A 12,882-nucleotide genomic window follows, 5' to 3' on the forward strand; every position below is an offset into this window, starting at 1 on the left:
GCATCAGCGTGCACGTCCCAAATCTCCTTCTCTAGAAAGTGGAAAGTCCAGAATAGCCCTAGACATAGAATGGTTGTGGAGACGTGTCATGAAGTCGATGACGTGCTCAGATTATGAACAGCTGGCTGATAGCAGTACAATGCAACATACATAATAAGCATTTAGCCAAGCCAAAGGGTTACCCAAGTGAATTGTGGTTTCATCGTTCATCCCTTGGCTGCAAACAAACTGTACAAAATGGCACACACCATCCGGACCACAGCGGCGACCCGCTTTGACACTTTTGACGTCCACCAGACATCTTACAAGCGCATCGGCAACTCGGAAATATCTGTCGGCATACTGATACCCAAGGATATCACACAAGGCAAACATGCTCTTCACGTCAAGTTCCACGGAGGTGGCTTGATAAGCGGCGACGCATTGCTACAAGACTGGTTTTCCAACTACCTAGTTTCTTTTACACACCGCACATCATCCATCATAGTGCTGCCCAACTACCGCTTCGTACCAGAAAGCTCAGGTGCTGATATCATCGACGACGTTAAGGACTTTTGGTCGTGGGCCGACCGGGATCTTGCGGACTATATTCGAAGCGTGGCACCTGGCATTGATGTCGACTTTGACAGGTTGCTGCTCAGCGGTGACAGTTCTGGATGTTGGTGCGCATTGCACTCGGTATTCGAACTACCTGAGGGTCGCATCAAGGCCTTACTGTTACTATACCCCATGGTGAAAAAATGGTGCAAGAGCAAGGAAGTGTTAAGGAAGTGGGGCAGACCAGCACCTGACGAAGAGGTGATTGACACTCATCTCGCGCAAGTGGCCAAGGGCGATATCGTCTCTGGCGACAAGCAGCTTTTGAGAGAAGAGCTTGCAGATGCTTTCTCCGCGAACGAACATCGCTGGGATCTGGCTTTTGGTACAGATAAGCATCTGCATCCCATCGAGAGGTTGGACGAAAGAAGTACTTTCCCGCCGAGTGTGATACTGCATGGCGATGTCGACACTAGCGTCAAACTGAAAGACTGTGAGGACTTCGTGGAAAGGGTAGGGGAAACGATGGGGTCGGCTGCGCGAGAGAATGTACATCTGATTGTAAGAGAGGGCAAAGGGCATGGTTTCGAGATAGAGATGGCTGAGAGTGACGAGCCATGGCTTGCAGAGCAGTTGTCCTGGATAGAGGGGATCTGGCTTCACTGAGGAGTTTTCTTCTTAGAAACAATAGTGCAGTTCCTATGGTTCTTTTGAGTGTATCGTAGCACGCAAGGTGACGTGGGGATATGACTATCTTAATCTTGATAAATGTGGATTTATATAGGAGACCCCTAGGTACGCAATGTGTGCGAGCCGAAACGTCGCCAGCAGAGTCAGAAAGTCAAATCTACCTACCTACCTAGGTACTAAGTAATTGCCAGCCTCATCGGTACATACCTGGGTTTGTAGTGCGGGGTCGCTTCACTCAAATCTCGCAACCACAGTTTTTCATCACTAACAACTTTGGAATCGACAATGCCGGAACAATCAATTTACAACTTCAAATACGACCCATCAGTCGCTGAATTCGCCATATCTAAGTCTGCGTACCTGGAAGCTCACCCAAGAGAACCCTTCGATCTCATCGCTACAAGTGCACTTGTTGTGCACAAGAGCACTACTTCAGAGCCCCGCGTTCTAATCCTGCAGCGCGCTGCCAGCGACTCAAATCCCAACAAATGGGAGCCCCCAGGCGGAGCTGTTGACGATGATGATGTGAGCATTCTACATGCTGCTGCGCGTGAACTTTGGGAGGAGGCAGGTCTGCGCGCTGCTCGGATCAGTGGACCAATTGGAGAGCCTCACTTCTTTGCTCGAAGCAATGGTGACAGAGTTTGCCGATTCAACTTTGTTGTGCATGTTGCCAGTCAAGGGAGCGATGTTCCTATCACAAAACTGGATTACAAAGAGCACCAGAAGGAGGTTTGGGCGACTGAAAGTGAGATTCATGCGGGGAGGACTCGGGATATAGAATTGGAATTCGTGAACGAAGAGGTCAAGCGCACCATCCTCCTGGCCTACGACTATCCGCGTACCACTTGAATGTGGTATCCGAAGCGCGGATGTGAAATCTGATACTCTAGAGGGAAGGACCCCGTAGTGGATGGAAGGGTATACATTTCACGCAATACGTTTCAGGGTAGCATCAGGGTGCAGAGCATGTTTACAATCAAAGAATGCCATTCGAACATGTGAAACTTGGGTTGAAGAATAGCAATGTCATATATGTTCATCGTCATTATCATATACTCTCTCCCCAGGTCCTTACAAGCAGGCTGCGTCATGCATCTCGAATCTGTCCTGGCGGCCTGTGACCTGTTACCTCGCCAGATCAATTGTCCAAGAAAGTGAGGATCGAATTAGAACCTCGCATAATGATAGTCGGCTGCAAGTCGTCATATCATGACACATAAGGTCTCGTCTATGTAAATATATGCAGTGGGTAGTCTTTCAGATAGAAACCAGGATCATTGAACCTGAGTCCCTTGTCGAGCGCCAATATCGATTCGATGTTTTCTGTCGAAAGATCGAAGCCGGTGACATCCAAGTTCTGCGCAAGACGATCCTTGTTGTTTGACTTGGGGATCACCGCGATGTTTCTGTTTTATATTTAGCAAAGCTAGTTACATAGTTTGTATAAGATTACCTTTGTGTTGCAAAGCGAAGCAAGACTTGAGAAGGCGTCTTGCCATGTTCTGAGGCAATCTTCTTAATGACCTCAGAGTCAAATAGCGAAGGCAGTCCCTCAGTACGCTCGCGGAAAGCGGGAGGGAGCTCAAGGAATGATTGGGGACCGAAAGACGAGTATGCTGTGACGACAATACCGTGTGTTTGGGCAAGATTGACGAGACCGGGCTGTGTGAGGTATGGATGGTGCTCGATTTGGAGGGAAGACACTGGGTGTCTGTTGTATGTGAAGAGGTCGTACAGTGACTGCCCTTGGAAGTTGGAGATGCCGATTGAACGAGCGATGCCTTGGTCAACGGCGGTTTCAAGTGACTCCCACGTCTCGCGGTTGGAGACCTTGGCGGGCTTCACGGTCTTGCCTTCACACAGTCAGTCTTGGAAATCGAAAAGTGCTTCACTTCTCACCATCCGCTAGCCACCAACCAGGGTAGCGCTTCTTCTCGGGATCGACATATTCCAAAGCAGATGGGAAATGAATCAGGAGTAGGTCGATGTATCCCAGTCCCCAAGATTCATTTTGTGCTTTGATCATTGGCAATGCGTGCTCTTTCGCGTGATAATTATTCCAGAGCTTGGTTGTAATGAAGATATCCTCACGCTTGACCAGGCCTTCGCTGATGGCACGCTTGATGCCTTCCCCGGCCTCCTTTTCGTTCTGGTAATCATACGCTCCGTCGAACAGCCTATAACCTGACTTAATGGCGTTGTAGACGGTATCCGCGGCTGTATCCTTTGGGACTTTCCAGAGCCCAAACCCAACAAGAGGCATCTGATGGCCAGAGGCCAGCTTGACAGCGTCTTGAGACATGATGTTGTTCTGTAAGATTGAAGTGTTTGTAAATGTTCGTGGCTAGAATTTGCCTTGCCTGTCTCGTTTATTCTTCTTGTGAGCAACCGAGCAATATAGCTTCACTCAACTTTTTCAAACATTGATTGAACACAATGGAGGCATGCATTCCCGATCGGGAGATTATACCCACTCCCGAAGTTGTGCCTAACCCCCACTTTGAAGAACGCAGGCACAACTTCGGAAGCGGCGGGTGCGTAGGTTTACCGAGGATAGAGCCCCAATAAACACTGCGAGAACCCACGGCAACAATCGTCAAGCAGCAACGCATCAAAAGCCGATGGAAAGCTCAGCGTCGGCTTCTGCCGAAAATGCCGATAGCCCTGCCAACGCACGCCCGAAAAGATCCCGGACAGGTTGCATCACCTGTCGAAATCGTCGCCGGAAGTGTACGTGCTTGCCACTCAGCTTGCTGGAAACAAGAGTAACATTGGCAGGCGACGAAGGAAAGCCGATTTGTCAAAACTGCATATCAAAGGTTTTCGAGTGTCGATACGCAGCTGCATTTCAAATACTTGGAAAGCATAATTTTACACCTGAAGTCCAGACCGATGTGCAGTACGCGAACGTTCGTGTGAGTATGGTTTCGCTTATAAATACCATGTCTGGAGTGTGAGAGCAGTCACTTGATACCCTGGTAGAGTTCGACCTGATCGCGGCGCAGAATCAGAGCCGAAAGTCTGCATTCAAGCGCATACAATCTAATAAGAAAGTTACTGTGTTTTGTTAAGCGGCTGGTAGGATGTACCTGGGTGCAGTACTTCTCCAGAATGCGGACTGAGTCGTTATGGAATTATCGCAAGAGGCGCCCAAGTCGCGCATGTTTTCTGGCTTGCTTCTCGATGGCTAACTCTAACAGTTTGCAAGTGATAACGGCGGAGAACAAATCTCGGAGATCGCAAACCAACCAGCGAAAGCTACTGTAAGACGACAGAGCGGTTACTCTGCACAGACACAGCCGATTGTCCTCCCAGACAGACTTGCAAGAGCAGAGCAGATCAGTACCAATAACCCAAGCTACTCGGGCCACACGCCTTCACCGAATAGCTATGAATTCGCATTACACGGCCTGTTAGCGCTTGGGTCTACCCCAGCAGCTATTCGGGTAGCAGATCTTTCCCAGACATCAGCCGTCGGCGAAGAATACGCCGTGTCAACATTCGATTTCGCCGAGGATGTCAGTACCGACTCTAATTTGCATAGGAGTAGTATAAAAGGACGGCCCGAGCCGCATCGGACAGACACTGGGCAGTCATCAATATTGGACTTCCAGATGACGAGTGGCGGCACGCCAGGCCCATCTACAGACTTATCAAATTTCGAGGTGTCGGCGGGCTTCAATCAACTTCATGGTGACAACTTGAATTCTCTACTACCTGCGGGAACTCATCCTGACCGAGCTGCACCGGCGGTTGATAGCATCGAGCTTTTGAAGTGCTACAGGTACAACATTGCGCCATGGCTAGACATATGCGACGCCAATCAGCAGTTCGGTGTTGCTTTGTTGACGGAGTCAAGAAGAACACCCATGTTACGGGCCAGTATTGTTCAATTGGCGGAAGCATCATCAAGGAAGTCCTGGGATCGTGTCGTTGACGAAAGCACACCAGATGGAGTTTTGCACGGAACTAGTGCAACGGATACGACCGAGGGACTTGTTGCCGGTGTGCTGACATTGCTCGCTGATGTGATATCTGACCTTGCTGCCTCCTGGCTCAGTGCAGATAAAGTTGAAAGTCGAAGCTATCTTTTAGAGACGTTGTCACTCGAACTTGGCTCCTCTGATCTCAAAACTTGCGCATACTGGTTGTTGGTAAGACTAGGTATGTGATGATCTGTAAAGTTTTGCGCACCTTATATGCTGACTTGGGTAGAATTGAGTCGTGCATTGATGGCAGGCAACAACCGTATCTCCCTTCCTTCTCCAGCTGCACGGTCCAGAAACGGTGGCACCAACGATACGATTGCCCAATACGCATACGACGCAATTGCCTTGTGTGTGGACTCGGTTATGTTCGCTCAGGGCGATGATGATCGTTGGCTTCAGCGACGGTACGGACTAAATCGAGTCGAAGTATGGAAGACTTTGGTCCAAAGTTTCGCCCATTGGTACATGCATAGAGCGCAGGCCTTTCAGCCCATCATTGAGCTATATTGCAAGGATGGAGTTCTGACCGACGATGACTTTCCGACAATTGTGTTCACCAGCGGTGGCGCACTACTCGCAAATCAGCTTTACCATACAGGCATGCTCCTTCTGCTGCAGAACAGACCTCGATTTGCGGATAAACCAAGTCAGCATTCGCCCTCGATGTCGACACTGTGGCATGCACACCGCATTTGTGGCATTGCGATTCAGAATGACAGACCAGGCTGGTGGGATCCCTCTCTTGTTGCTTCTCTTATCGTCGCAGGTCGGACTGCCACACATGCGAGCCAACACAACGCAATATTACGCACGCTCGAGGCTGCCCAAAGACTAACTGGCTGGAACATAAGACCATTCGTTGATCAGCTAAGAACCGAATGGCAGCTAGCTGATGACTGGCAAGACTGTCAGAATCACCTTACCACTTCTGTGGTCTGAAGCAGACATCTGACTTGCCATGGGCATATCGTTTGCTCCAATGGAGATTTCCAATCACATGTCGCCCCGGATCTTGTAGCCCCATGTGCTCTCTAAGTCACGTATACGCCAAGTTGCAGTCCATCCGGTTAGGACCTCGATGTGCCGAATAGTCTTGACAACCATGGCTTGCTCGGAGGAGTGGCTCAACAGGCGTCCGGCAATCCAAAGTGGTTGGATGGCATTATTCAGGCAGCCTTCGTGTGGGTTCGCTAGACTTATCCCACATATGCGTTTTGCATGCCACATGATTGAGGTGGTAGACGTCGGTGGCATCGAAATCTTCAGGTTCGGATTACTGTTCAGCAATAACACACAGGAAGTGTGATACAATTGATTGGAAGATATCGCAGCCCAATGGGCGAAGAAGATGTGTGGAAACGGCGCTGTATTCTTAGTCTCCACAGCCTGCATTGCTGGCGGACGATGCAACGCCCATCTCGCGAGCTGGTCCCACAATCGGACTGAACGGTCTTCGTGTTGTTTGGCGTCGCATCCATTCTCAGCACCCAGCTCAGTGTATTTGTTGCGGTCGGAGATAAGCTCACACGTCTTGGCGCAGAGATACACCGCGTGGTTGGCGTACATGTCAGGACTTTTCGAATTTTGGAAAAGGGCTTCGATATCTTCATCCGAAATGCCAGATGGCAGCCATTCTGAGGGTTTGAGTAACGTACTTTCCGTACCGTCAGAGATGAGGGCTCCGCATACATCTATAACAGTCAGCGCGTCGGTCTCTCGGACTTATAGGAGACTACACACCCATACGTGCATAGCACCAGAAAACCGCCTGAAGTACATCGCCGCTGAAACCGTTGACGCCAAAAGCCTCGAATATAGCAGCACAACCCTCGAGATGATGGCGCCAGTCCTGAGCACTGGCTGAAAACATCTCGAGGCAGCATAAGATCACACAAGCTGCGATCACGTGGACGTCTCGGGCTTGTAATAAAGGAGTTAATAGTCGAATAGATTCCTGGTATAGTTCGAGACTGTCAAAAGATGACTGTATCTTGTCCTTGCGCTCGAGTTGGCGAGCGCCAATGGCAAGGATAGCGTAAAGAAGGGGTGGCGATTCCTTTGCAAGAGCAGGCAGCTGAGTCCCAAATGCTCGCTCGCAATCAAACATATCAAGCTACATAGCAGTCAGCTTCTTGTGTTCAGACTGCACACCCGCCATGACACAGTGTTTGAGTCAGAGGCGCCGTCGAATCGTATTCTAATACGAAAAGGCAACGTCTCGTGAAGTGAACGAGAGGAACTGACCCATGGGGCTACTTGTGACATGTAATTCTTCATGTACTGAATGCGCCTTCCGTGAGCCAGGACATACTTCAAACTCATCATCCCGTTTCGGTCATCAGCCTCTACAGGGGTGCCTGCCCTGGTTGGGGCGACTGATCGTGCCGTGTCGAACATGAGTGCACGCAATGCTTCCTGCGAGGCCAGATAATCCGGATCATGGGCAAACTCATCAAAAGGCCAACTTGATGCAGTGGCCGGTGACAAGAATGGATCGATGTTCTCAAAGCCGTAACCGGCCCCTGCTTGCAGCTCGCTTGGTGAGAAAAATGGATTGCCGTTGTCGTCATCGCGTGCATCATCGGCCGAAACGCCTTCGTCAGTTCGGCGCCGTTTCTTCGTTGGCTCGTTAGACATATCCTCTGGAAATCTGAAGCATTGATCGTTCGGTCCCTTCAAACGTGGAGAAGATGGAGAGGGCGAGGCCTGTCACAGGTATGTACTAGCTGTTTATGTGAAGGCGCTAGTAGCCGAGGTCCACCTTGGCTCATCAATGATCACGCGGTGCCCTTGACAGCAGCAACATTAATGCCATTACAATCGAACGCTACAAATCATCGATCTATCAAACGCCGGTGCCCATGCTCGTTCATAGATCTACAAACTCACCGCGAAGAAGCGGATCATCTCGCACCTGCTGTAGGTAACTCTGCACCTTCTCCACCAGCGCTGGTGTATCGAAACCGAAGTACTTGTACGCCGCTTTGCCAGGAAGACTGTGTCCGAAGCGCTTCACACAGGCTGCAGCATCAGCATACCTTTCCCATCCATTTGGCGCGAAAGGCTCGATAACGATGGCTGGAATACCTTTGTGCCTGCGCAATGTGTCTCGCTTGTACTGTGTAGGCTGAGCATCGAACAGACGTTGACACGGGAGGCTGACAACTCGAGCTTTAATGTTCTTGCCTTTCAGCTCCTTTGCGGTGTCCAGCGCGTGGCACAATTCGGCACCAACACCAATTAACGTCACATCTGCATCTTCCACTTCTTCGATGACGTAACCACCCTTTGCTACCAATTCACGCCTGGTTTGCGATATCTGCGGAAGCGTGTGTCTCGATGTTGAGATAATTGTTGGAGTACTTTTGGCCTCGATCGCTGTGATCCATGCGCCAGCGGTCTCTTCGCTGTCTGCCGGGCGAATATAGAGAATGTTTGGCATTGCTCGGTAAAGATTGGCAAGCTCAATCGGCTGGTGAGTTGGTCCGTCCTCACCCATCCCAATTGAGTCGTGTGTAGCTGCATGGATGACCTGTAGTTGTTGCAAAGCTCCCATACGAACCGCCGGTGCCGCATACAGGTAGAACATGAAGAACGATGATGTGGTAGGGATGAATGTGCCAGGCGCAAAGGCAGCTAAGCCGTTGGAAATAGCACACATGGCGTGTTCACGTACACCGTAGTGAATGTACCGACCGCTATAGTTTCCAGTGATCCCGCAGGTTGTCTTCAAATCGGGCTGATTATGGTCAGTGAGAGCTAGTGGTGTTCAGAGAGCGTGGAGGCTTACATTTTGGAAGTCGACCTTGTCTTTCCAGATCATGTTGACCGATGGAGAAAGATCGGCGGTACCCACCATAAAGTTGTTGATCTTTTGAGCGATGGGGTTGAACACTAAACCAGATGACTTGCGTGTCGCTGTTGGCTGATCTGGGAACGAGCTGGGAATGAGATCCTTCCAATTCTCAGGAAGACGGCCCTGCACGCGGTTGCGGAACTCGGCACCGAGCTCGGGGTATTTCGCCTCGTATGCTTGTATCTTCGTTTCCCAGGACTGAACGAGCTCTTGGCCTCTTGATGGAATGTCTCCAAAGAAGTCACGAACGGTTTCACTGATTACGAACTGCTCCTCAGGATCGAAGTTGTACAACTTCTTCATGTTGGCAACGTCAGCCGCCCCAAAAGCAGCCCCGTGTGCCACAGCGTCACCAGCTACGGCACTGCCGAGACCAATGACAGTACGGACGTTGATGAAGGTCGGCTTATCGGTAGATGCGCGGGCCTTGTTGAGCGCGCCTACAATCCCCTCAATGTCGAAACAGCCATCCTCGATATCAATCACATCCCACCCGCATGCGCGCATCTTAGAGTTGACATCTTCGGTATTTGTGAGGTCGACACTACCATCGCAGGTGATTTGGTTGTTATCGTAGATGATGGTGAGGTTGTTCAGTTTCAGGTGGCCTGCGAACGAGATAGCCTCGAGCGCTACGCCCTCTTGAAGGCAAGCATCGCCTATCATACACCACGTATGGTTGGAAACAATGTCAAAGTCTGGCTTGTTGTAGGTCGCCTGCAAATTCTTGGTAGCCATTGCTAGACCAACAGCATTTGCGACACCCTGACCAAGTGGTCCCGTGGTAACCTCGATTCCCTCGTGCTCAATTTCTGGGTGGCCGGGGCATAGCGCGTCAACGCGATCGGAGTGGTATGACTTCAGCTGATCCAGGGTCATAGCCTTGTAGCCTGTCAGGTGGAGAAACGAGTACTGGAACAAGCAAGTGTGTCCTATCTTGATTTAGCGCGGTTGAGTAGAAGGACATCACAGGAAGAGACTCACCGTTCGATAGGACGAATCGATCACGGTTGAAGTATGTCGGTGTGTGTGGCGCATATCGCATAACGTACTTCCAGAGTGCTACTCCTATCGCAGCCATACCAATCGCGCCTCTGGGTGTGGATCAGTATCTTTGACTCGAAAACGTCTGACAACCTACCCTGGGTGTCCGCCGTTGAACTGCTGACACAGATCCGCAATCAGCAATCTGAAGGTCTTCAGGACATGATCCTGTTCGTCCGAGAGCCTTCCCACAGCTACTTCCTCGATCTTCTCCTCTTTCTTGAGCCCCTCCACAACATTGTTGCCGTACTCAGTCGTGCCGTTGGCTTGTGTGGTATTTTGGGCGAGATGCATGATTTTGGAGTTCGTGCTTATCTTGAGGAGTCTGGGACAACGCAACAGTATTTCAAGTTACTCGCAGCAGCACATGAACAACACTCGTGAAGAATTGTCCAACGAAAATCAACGGCCTTCCCGATCAGGGAATCCGATACAACTGGAATGCAGAAGCGTGACGACGTTCGGACTCCCAAGCATTCCCATTGGTCAGTTGTCAGAGCGGATTACTTGACGTGGAAGTCAGAGGCACTGGATTCCCAATGAGGCGAATTTAGCCATCGATTTTCGATGGATCCCCACCAGAAGCTGGCCCCCGCCATCCGCCACTATGCATTCGGCTATACAACCGCCGCAGTAGCTTTCGACGCGCGCGTGTACTATTTCCTTTTTGCGGCGAACATGCTGCTCTACGTCCTTCTTTGTCGCCGTGAAAAAGTCACTTTTCGATATACTTCGCGCAGTACGCCCTTACCTTTCCGGCAGACACCATGGCGCCAGTAATCTTCGATTCTCCCTCATCTGACGTATCGTCAACTAAGCCTACGTCGCAGACCCTAAGTAGCACGCCTGGAAAGAAATTACTTTCCACACCCCTACCGAACCCTTCATTGCAGGTCACAGCGGACCACAACCTGAAGCAAGAAGACGCACCCGTATATGCACCGGGCCATGGAGAGGTCTTGCTGCATATCAAAGCTACAGGTGTCTGCGGGCATGTGACCTACATCGGTTGTTATAGCTACCATCGCTGACTTACACAGATCCGATATTCATTTCTGGCGGACGGGAAGAATAGGGTCACTCGTTGTCGAGGGTGATTGTATATTGGGGCATGAGGCGGCTGGCATTGTCTTGCAATGCGGCGAAGGTGTAAAGAATCTGAAGCCCGGTCAGTCTGCTTCTGATTTCGAGCACCCACGACGCTAATGTAAGGCTCTAGGTGATCGTGTAGCTGTCGAACCTGGTGTTCCTTGTGGTGAATGTTTTCTCTGCCTGGACGGTCGTTACAATCTTTGCGAAGACGTACAGTTCGCGGGCGTCTACCCGTACCACGGCACAATCCAACGTTACAAAACACATCCGGCCAAGTGGTGTCACAAACTACCAGATAATGTCAGCTACGCAGAGGGCGCGTTGCTAGAGCCATTGTCGGTCGTGATGCACGGCATCAAATCAGCAGGTTTATCACTTGGTCGCGGTGCTGTTGTATGTGGAGCTGGGCCCATCGGACTTATCGCACTCGCAGCCGCAAGAGCAAGTGGTGCGCATCCGATCGTCATCACAGATATCGAAACGAAGAGACTGGCCTTCGCAAAGAAGTTCGTCCCTTCAGCATTGACTTATCAAGTTGATCGAAACCTCGATGCGGAGGGAAACGCAAAGAAGATCAGAGATTTGTTTAACATTGAGCACGTCGGAGAATATGGTGCACCAGAGGTGGTCCTCGAGTGCACAGGTGTAGAAAGCAGTGTGGTCACTGCGGCATACACTGCGCGAAGAGGTGGAACGGTCATGGTGATTGGCGTAGGCAGGGAGGTTATGAACAATCTTCCGTTCATGCACCTTTCGCTTGGTGAGGTAAGAAGTAGCTGCTTTATGGTCTTCATGCAGGACTGACACACTGTAGATCGACCTGAAATTCATCAACCGATACCGAGACACATGGCCTGCTGGCCTGCAGTGTCTTGCAGGAGGTATCCTCGATCTCAAGCCGTTGGTCAGCCACACATATCCATTGGAGAAGGCTTTGGACGCTCTGCACACATGCGGTGACTTGAGCAATGGAAGCATCAAGGTCCAGATCATCGACGAAGTCGACAATGTGCTATGATTAGCAATGCACAGATCAGATCACCTATTGCATTTTGTTAGCAAGATTAGACCTTTACCCATGCAGAGCGCTTCGTTTCAGTTACCGACTCTGCGTGCCTACATTTACCCATTTGGCTATCTTGGCAACCGTCTTTCTTACCACAAGAGAAGCAGCGCGAACGATAGACCCGCCGCCACAGTCTGGACTCCGCAAGCACAACACGAGACATAATGGGGCGTTGGAGGATCAGATGAATGATTCTGAGAACCGACTGCAGAAGTACCAAAAAGCTGCGTCGTATTTTTCGATGCGGTGAAATATGCTAAACGTTTTTCCTGATGCCAATCGATGCATGACTGCAATGAAGGCCGCGGAGCTTGATATGTACTAGCGTGGAATTGAGGCTCTGGTATCCTGCTTTTTTGGGGTCGTGCGGGGTGTGGGGCGCCATGTGATGCCGACATTTGTGGGGTTAGGGCGATGTCTCAGCGGACTGTCCTTCGGCGGACGCACCCGACGTGATTGAACGCGCAATGACAGCACGTAGTGTATCCTTTTCTCTCGACATCCGCTTTCTCTAGACCACTTCTGACCAGCCACTTGAGGAAATGCAGTATTCGTCAAAATCCTTGCCTGCTCTCGTTACATGACATGCAGTTAGAGGTGTGCAG

The 12,882-nt window shown here is 50.6% G+C and overlaps 7 protein-coding genes across 7 annotated transcripts; 4 read left to right on the forward strand and 3 right to left on the reverse strand.

Annotated features, from left to right (window-relative positions):
• The first annotated feature begins 13 nt into the window (after nucleotides 1-13).
• C7974DRAFT_388154 (Alpha/Beta hydrolase protein) lies at nucleotides 14-1,476 on the forward strand. Its single transcript, XM_046141258.1, has one exon. The coding sequence runs from the start codon at nucleotides 238-240 to the stop codon at nucleotides 1,201-1,203; it is 966 nt and encodes a 321-aa protein (XP_046000294.1). The 5' UTR covers nucleotides 14-237; the 3' UTR covers nucleotides 1,204-1,476.
• Nucleotides 1,477-1,478: 2 nt separating this feature from the next.
• On the forward strand, nucleotides 1,479-2,278 carry C7974DRAFT_388155 (NUDIX domain protein). Its single transcript, XM_046141259.1, has one exon. The coding sequence runs from the start codon at nucleotides 1,513-1,515 to the stop codon at nucleotides 2,077-2,079; it is 567 nt and encodes a 188-aa protein (XP_046000295.1). The 5' UTR covers nucleotides 1,479-1,512; the 3' UTR covers nucleotides 2,080-2,278.
• C7974DRAFT_388156 (NADP-dependent oxidoreductase domain-containing protein) lies at nucleotides 2,261-3,663 on the reverse strand. The gene is made up of 3 exons (XM_046141260.1): nucleotides 3,130-3,663; nucleotides 2,684-3,083; nucleotides 2,261-2,636 (listed from the first exon to the last, which is right to left on the reverse strand). Exons 1-3 carry the CDS (start codon nucleotides 3,530-3,532, stop codon nucleotides 2,459-2,461), a joined length of 981 nt encoding a protein of 326 aa, XP_046000296.1. The 5' UTR covers nucleotides 3,533-3,663; the 3' UTR covers nucleotides 2,261-2,458.
• A 188-nt stretch (nucleotides 3,664-3,851) lies between these two features.
• C7974DRAFT_306126 (uncharacterized protein) lies at nucleotides 3,852-6,158 on the forward strand (the record flags this gene model as incomplete). The annotated part of the gene is made up of 5 exons (XM_046138063.1): nucleotides 3,852-3,960; nucleotides 4,009-4,154; nucleotides 4,431-5,394; nucleotides 5,446-5,884; nucleotides 6,050-6,158. 5 exons carry the CDS (start codon nucleotides 3,852-3,854, stop codon nucleotides 6,156-6,158), a joined length of 1,767 nt encoding a protein of 588 aa, XP_046000297.1.
• On the reverse strand, nucleotides 5,731-7,974 carry C7974DRAFT_128342 (fungal-specific transcription factor domain-containing protein). The gene is made up of 4 exons (XM_046135309.1): nucleotides 7,464-7,974; nucleotides 6,960-7,332; nucleotides 6,143-6,910; nucleotides 5,731-5,789 (listed from the first exon to the last, which is right to left on the reverse strand). Exons 1-3 carry the CDS (start codon nucleotides 7,854-7,856, stop codon nucleotides 6,213-6,215), a joined length of 1,464 nt encoding a protein of 487 aa, XP_046000298.1. The 5' UTR covers nucleotides 7,857-7,974; the 3' UTR covers nucleotides 5,731-5,789; nucleotides 6,143-6,212.
• A 44-nt stretch (nucleotides 7,975-8,018) lies between these two features.
• Nucleotides 8,019-10,664, reverse strand: C7974DRAFT_330450 (Transketolase, thiamine diphosphate binding domain-containing protein). The gene is made up of 4 exons (XM_046139082.1): nucleotides 10,217-10,664; nucleotides 10,060-10,169; nucleotides 9,010-10,007; nucleotides 8,019-8,958 (listed from the first exon to the last, which is right to left on the reverse strand). Exons 1-4 carry the CDS (start codon nucleotides 10,411-10,413, stop codon nucleotides 8,089-8,091), a joined length of 2,175 nt encoding a protein of 724 aa, XP_046000299.1. The 5' UTR covers nucleotides 10,414-10,664; the 3' UTR covers nucleotides 8,019-8,088.
• Nucleotides 10,665-10,738: 74 nt separating this feature from the next.
• On the forward strand, nucleotides 10,739-12,548 carry C7974DRAFT_128387 (chaperonin 10-like protein). The gene is made up of 4 exons (XM_046135310.1): nucleotides 10,739-11,110; nucleotides 11,160-11,287; nucleotides 11,339-11,976; nucleotides 12,026-12,548. Exons 1-4 carry the CDS (start codon nucleotides 10,887-10,889, stop codon nucleotides 12,227-12,229), a joined length of 1,194 nt encoding a protein of 397 aa, XP_046000300.1. The 5' UTR covers nucleotides 10,739-10,886; the 3' UTR covers nucleotides 12,230-12,548.
• Nucleotides 12,549-12,882: the final 334 nt, after the last annotated feature.

Source organism: Boeremia exigua, assembly GCF_020726555.1.
Source record: "Boeremia exigua strain MPI-SDFR-AT-0100 chromosome Unknown C7974scaffold_3, whole genome shotgun sequence".
NCBI classification, from domain to species: Eukaryota; Fungi; Ascomycota; class Dothideomycetes; order Pleosporales; family Didymellaceae; genus Boeremia; species Boeremia exigua.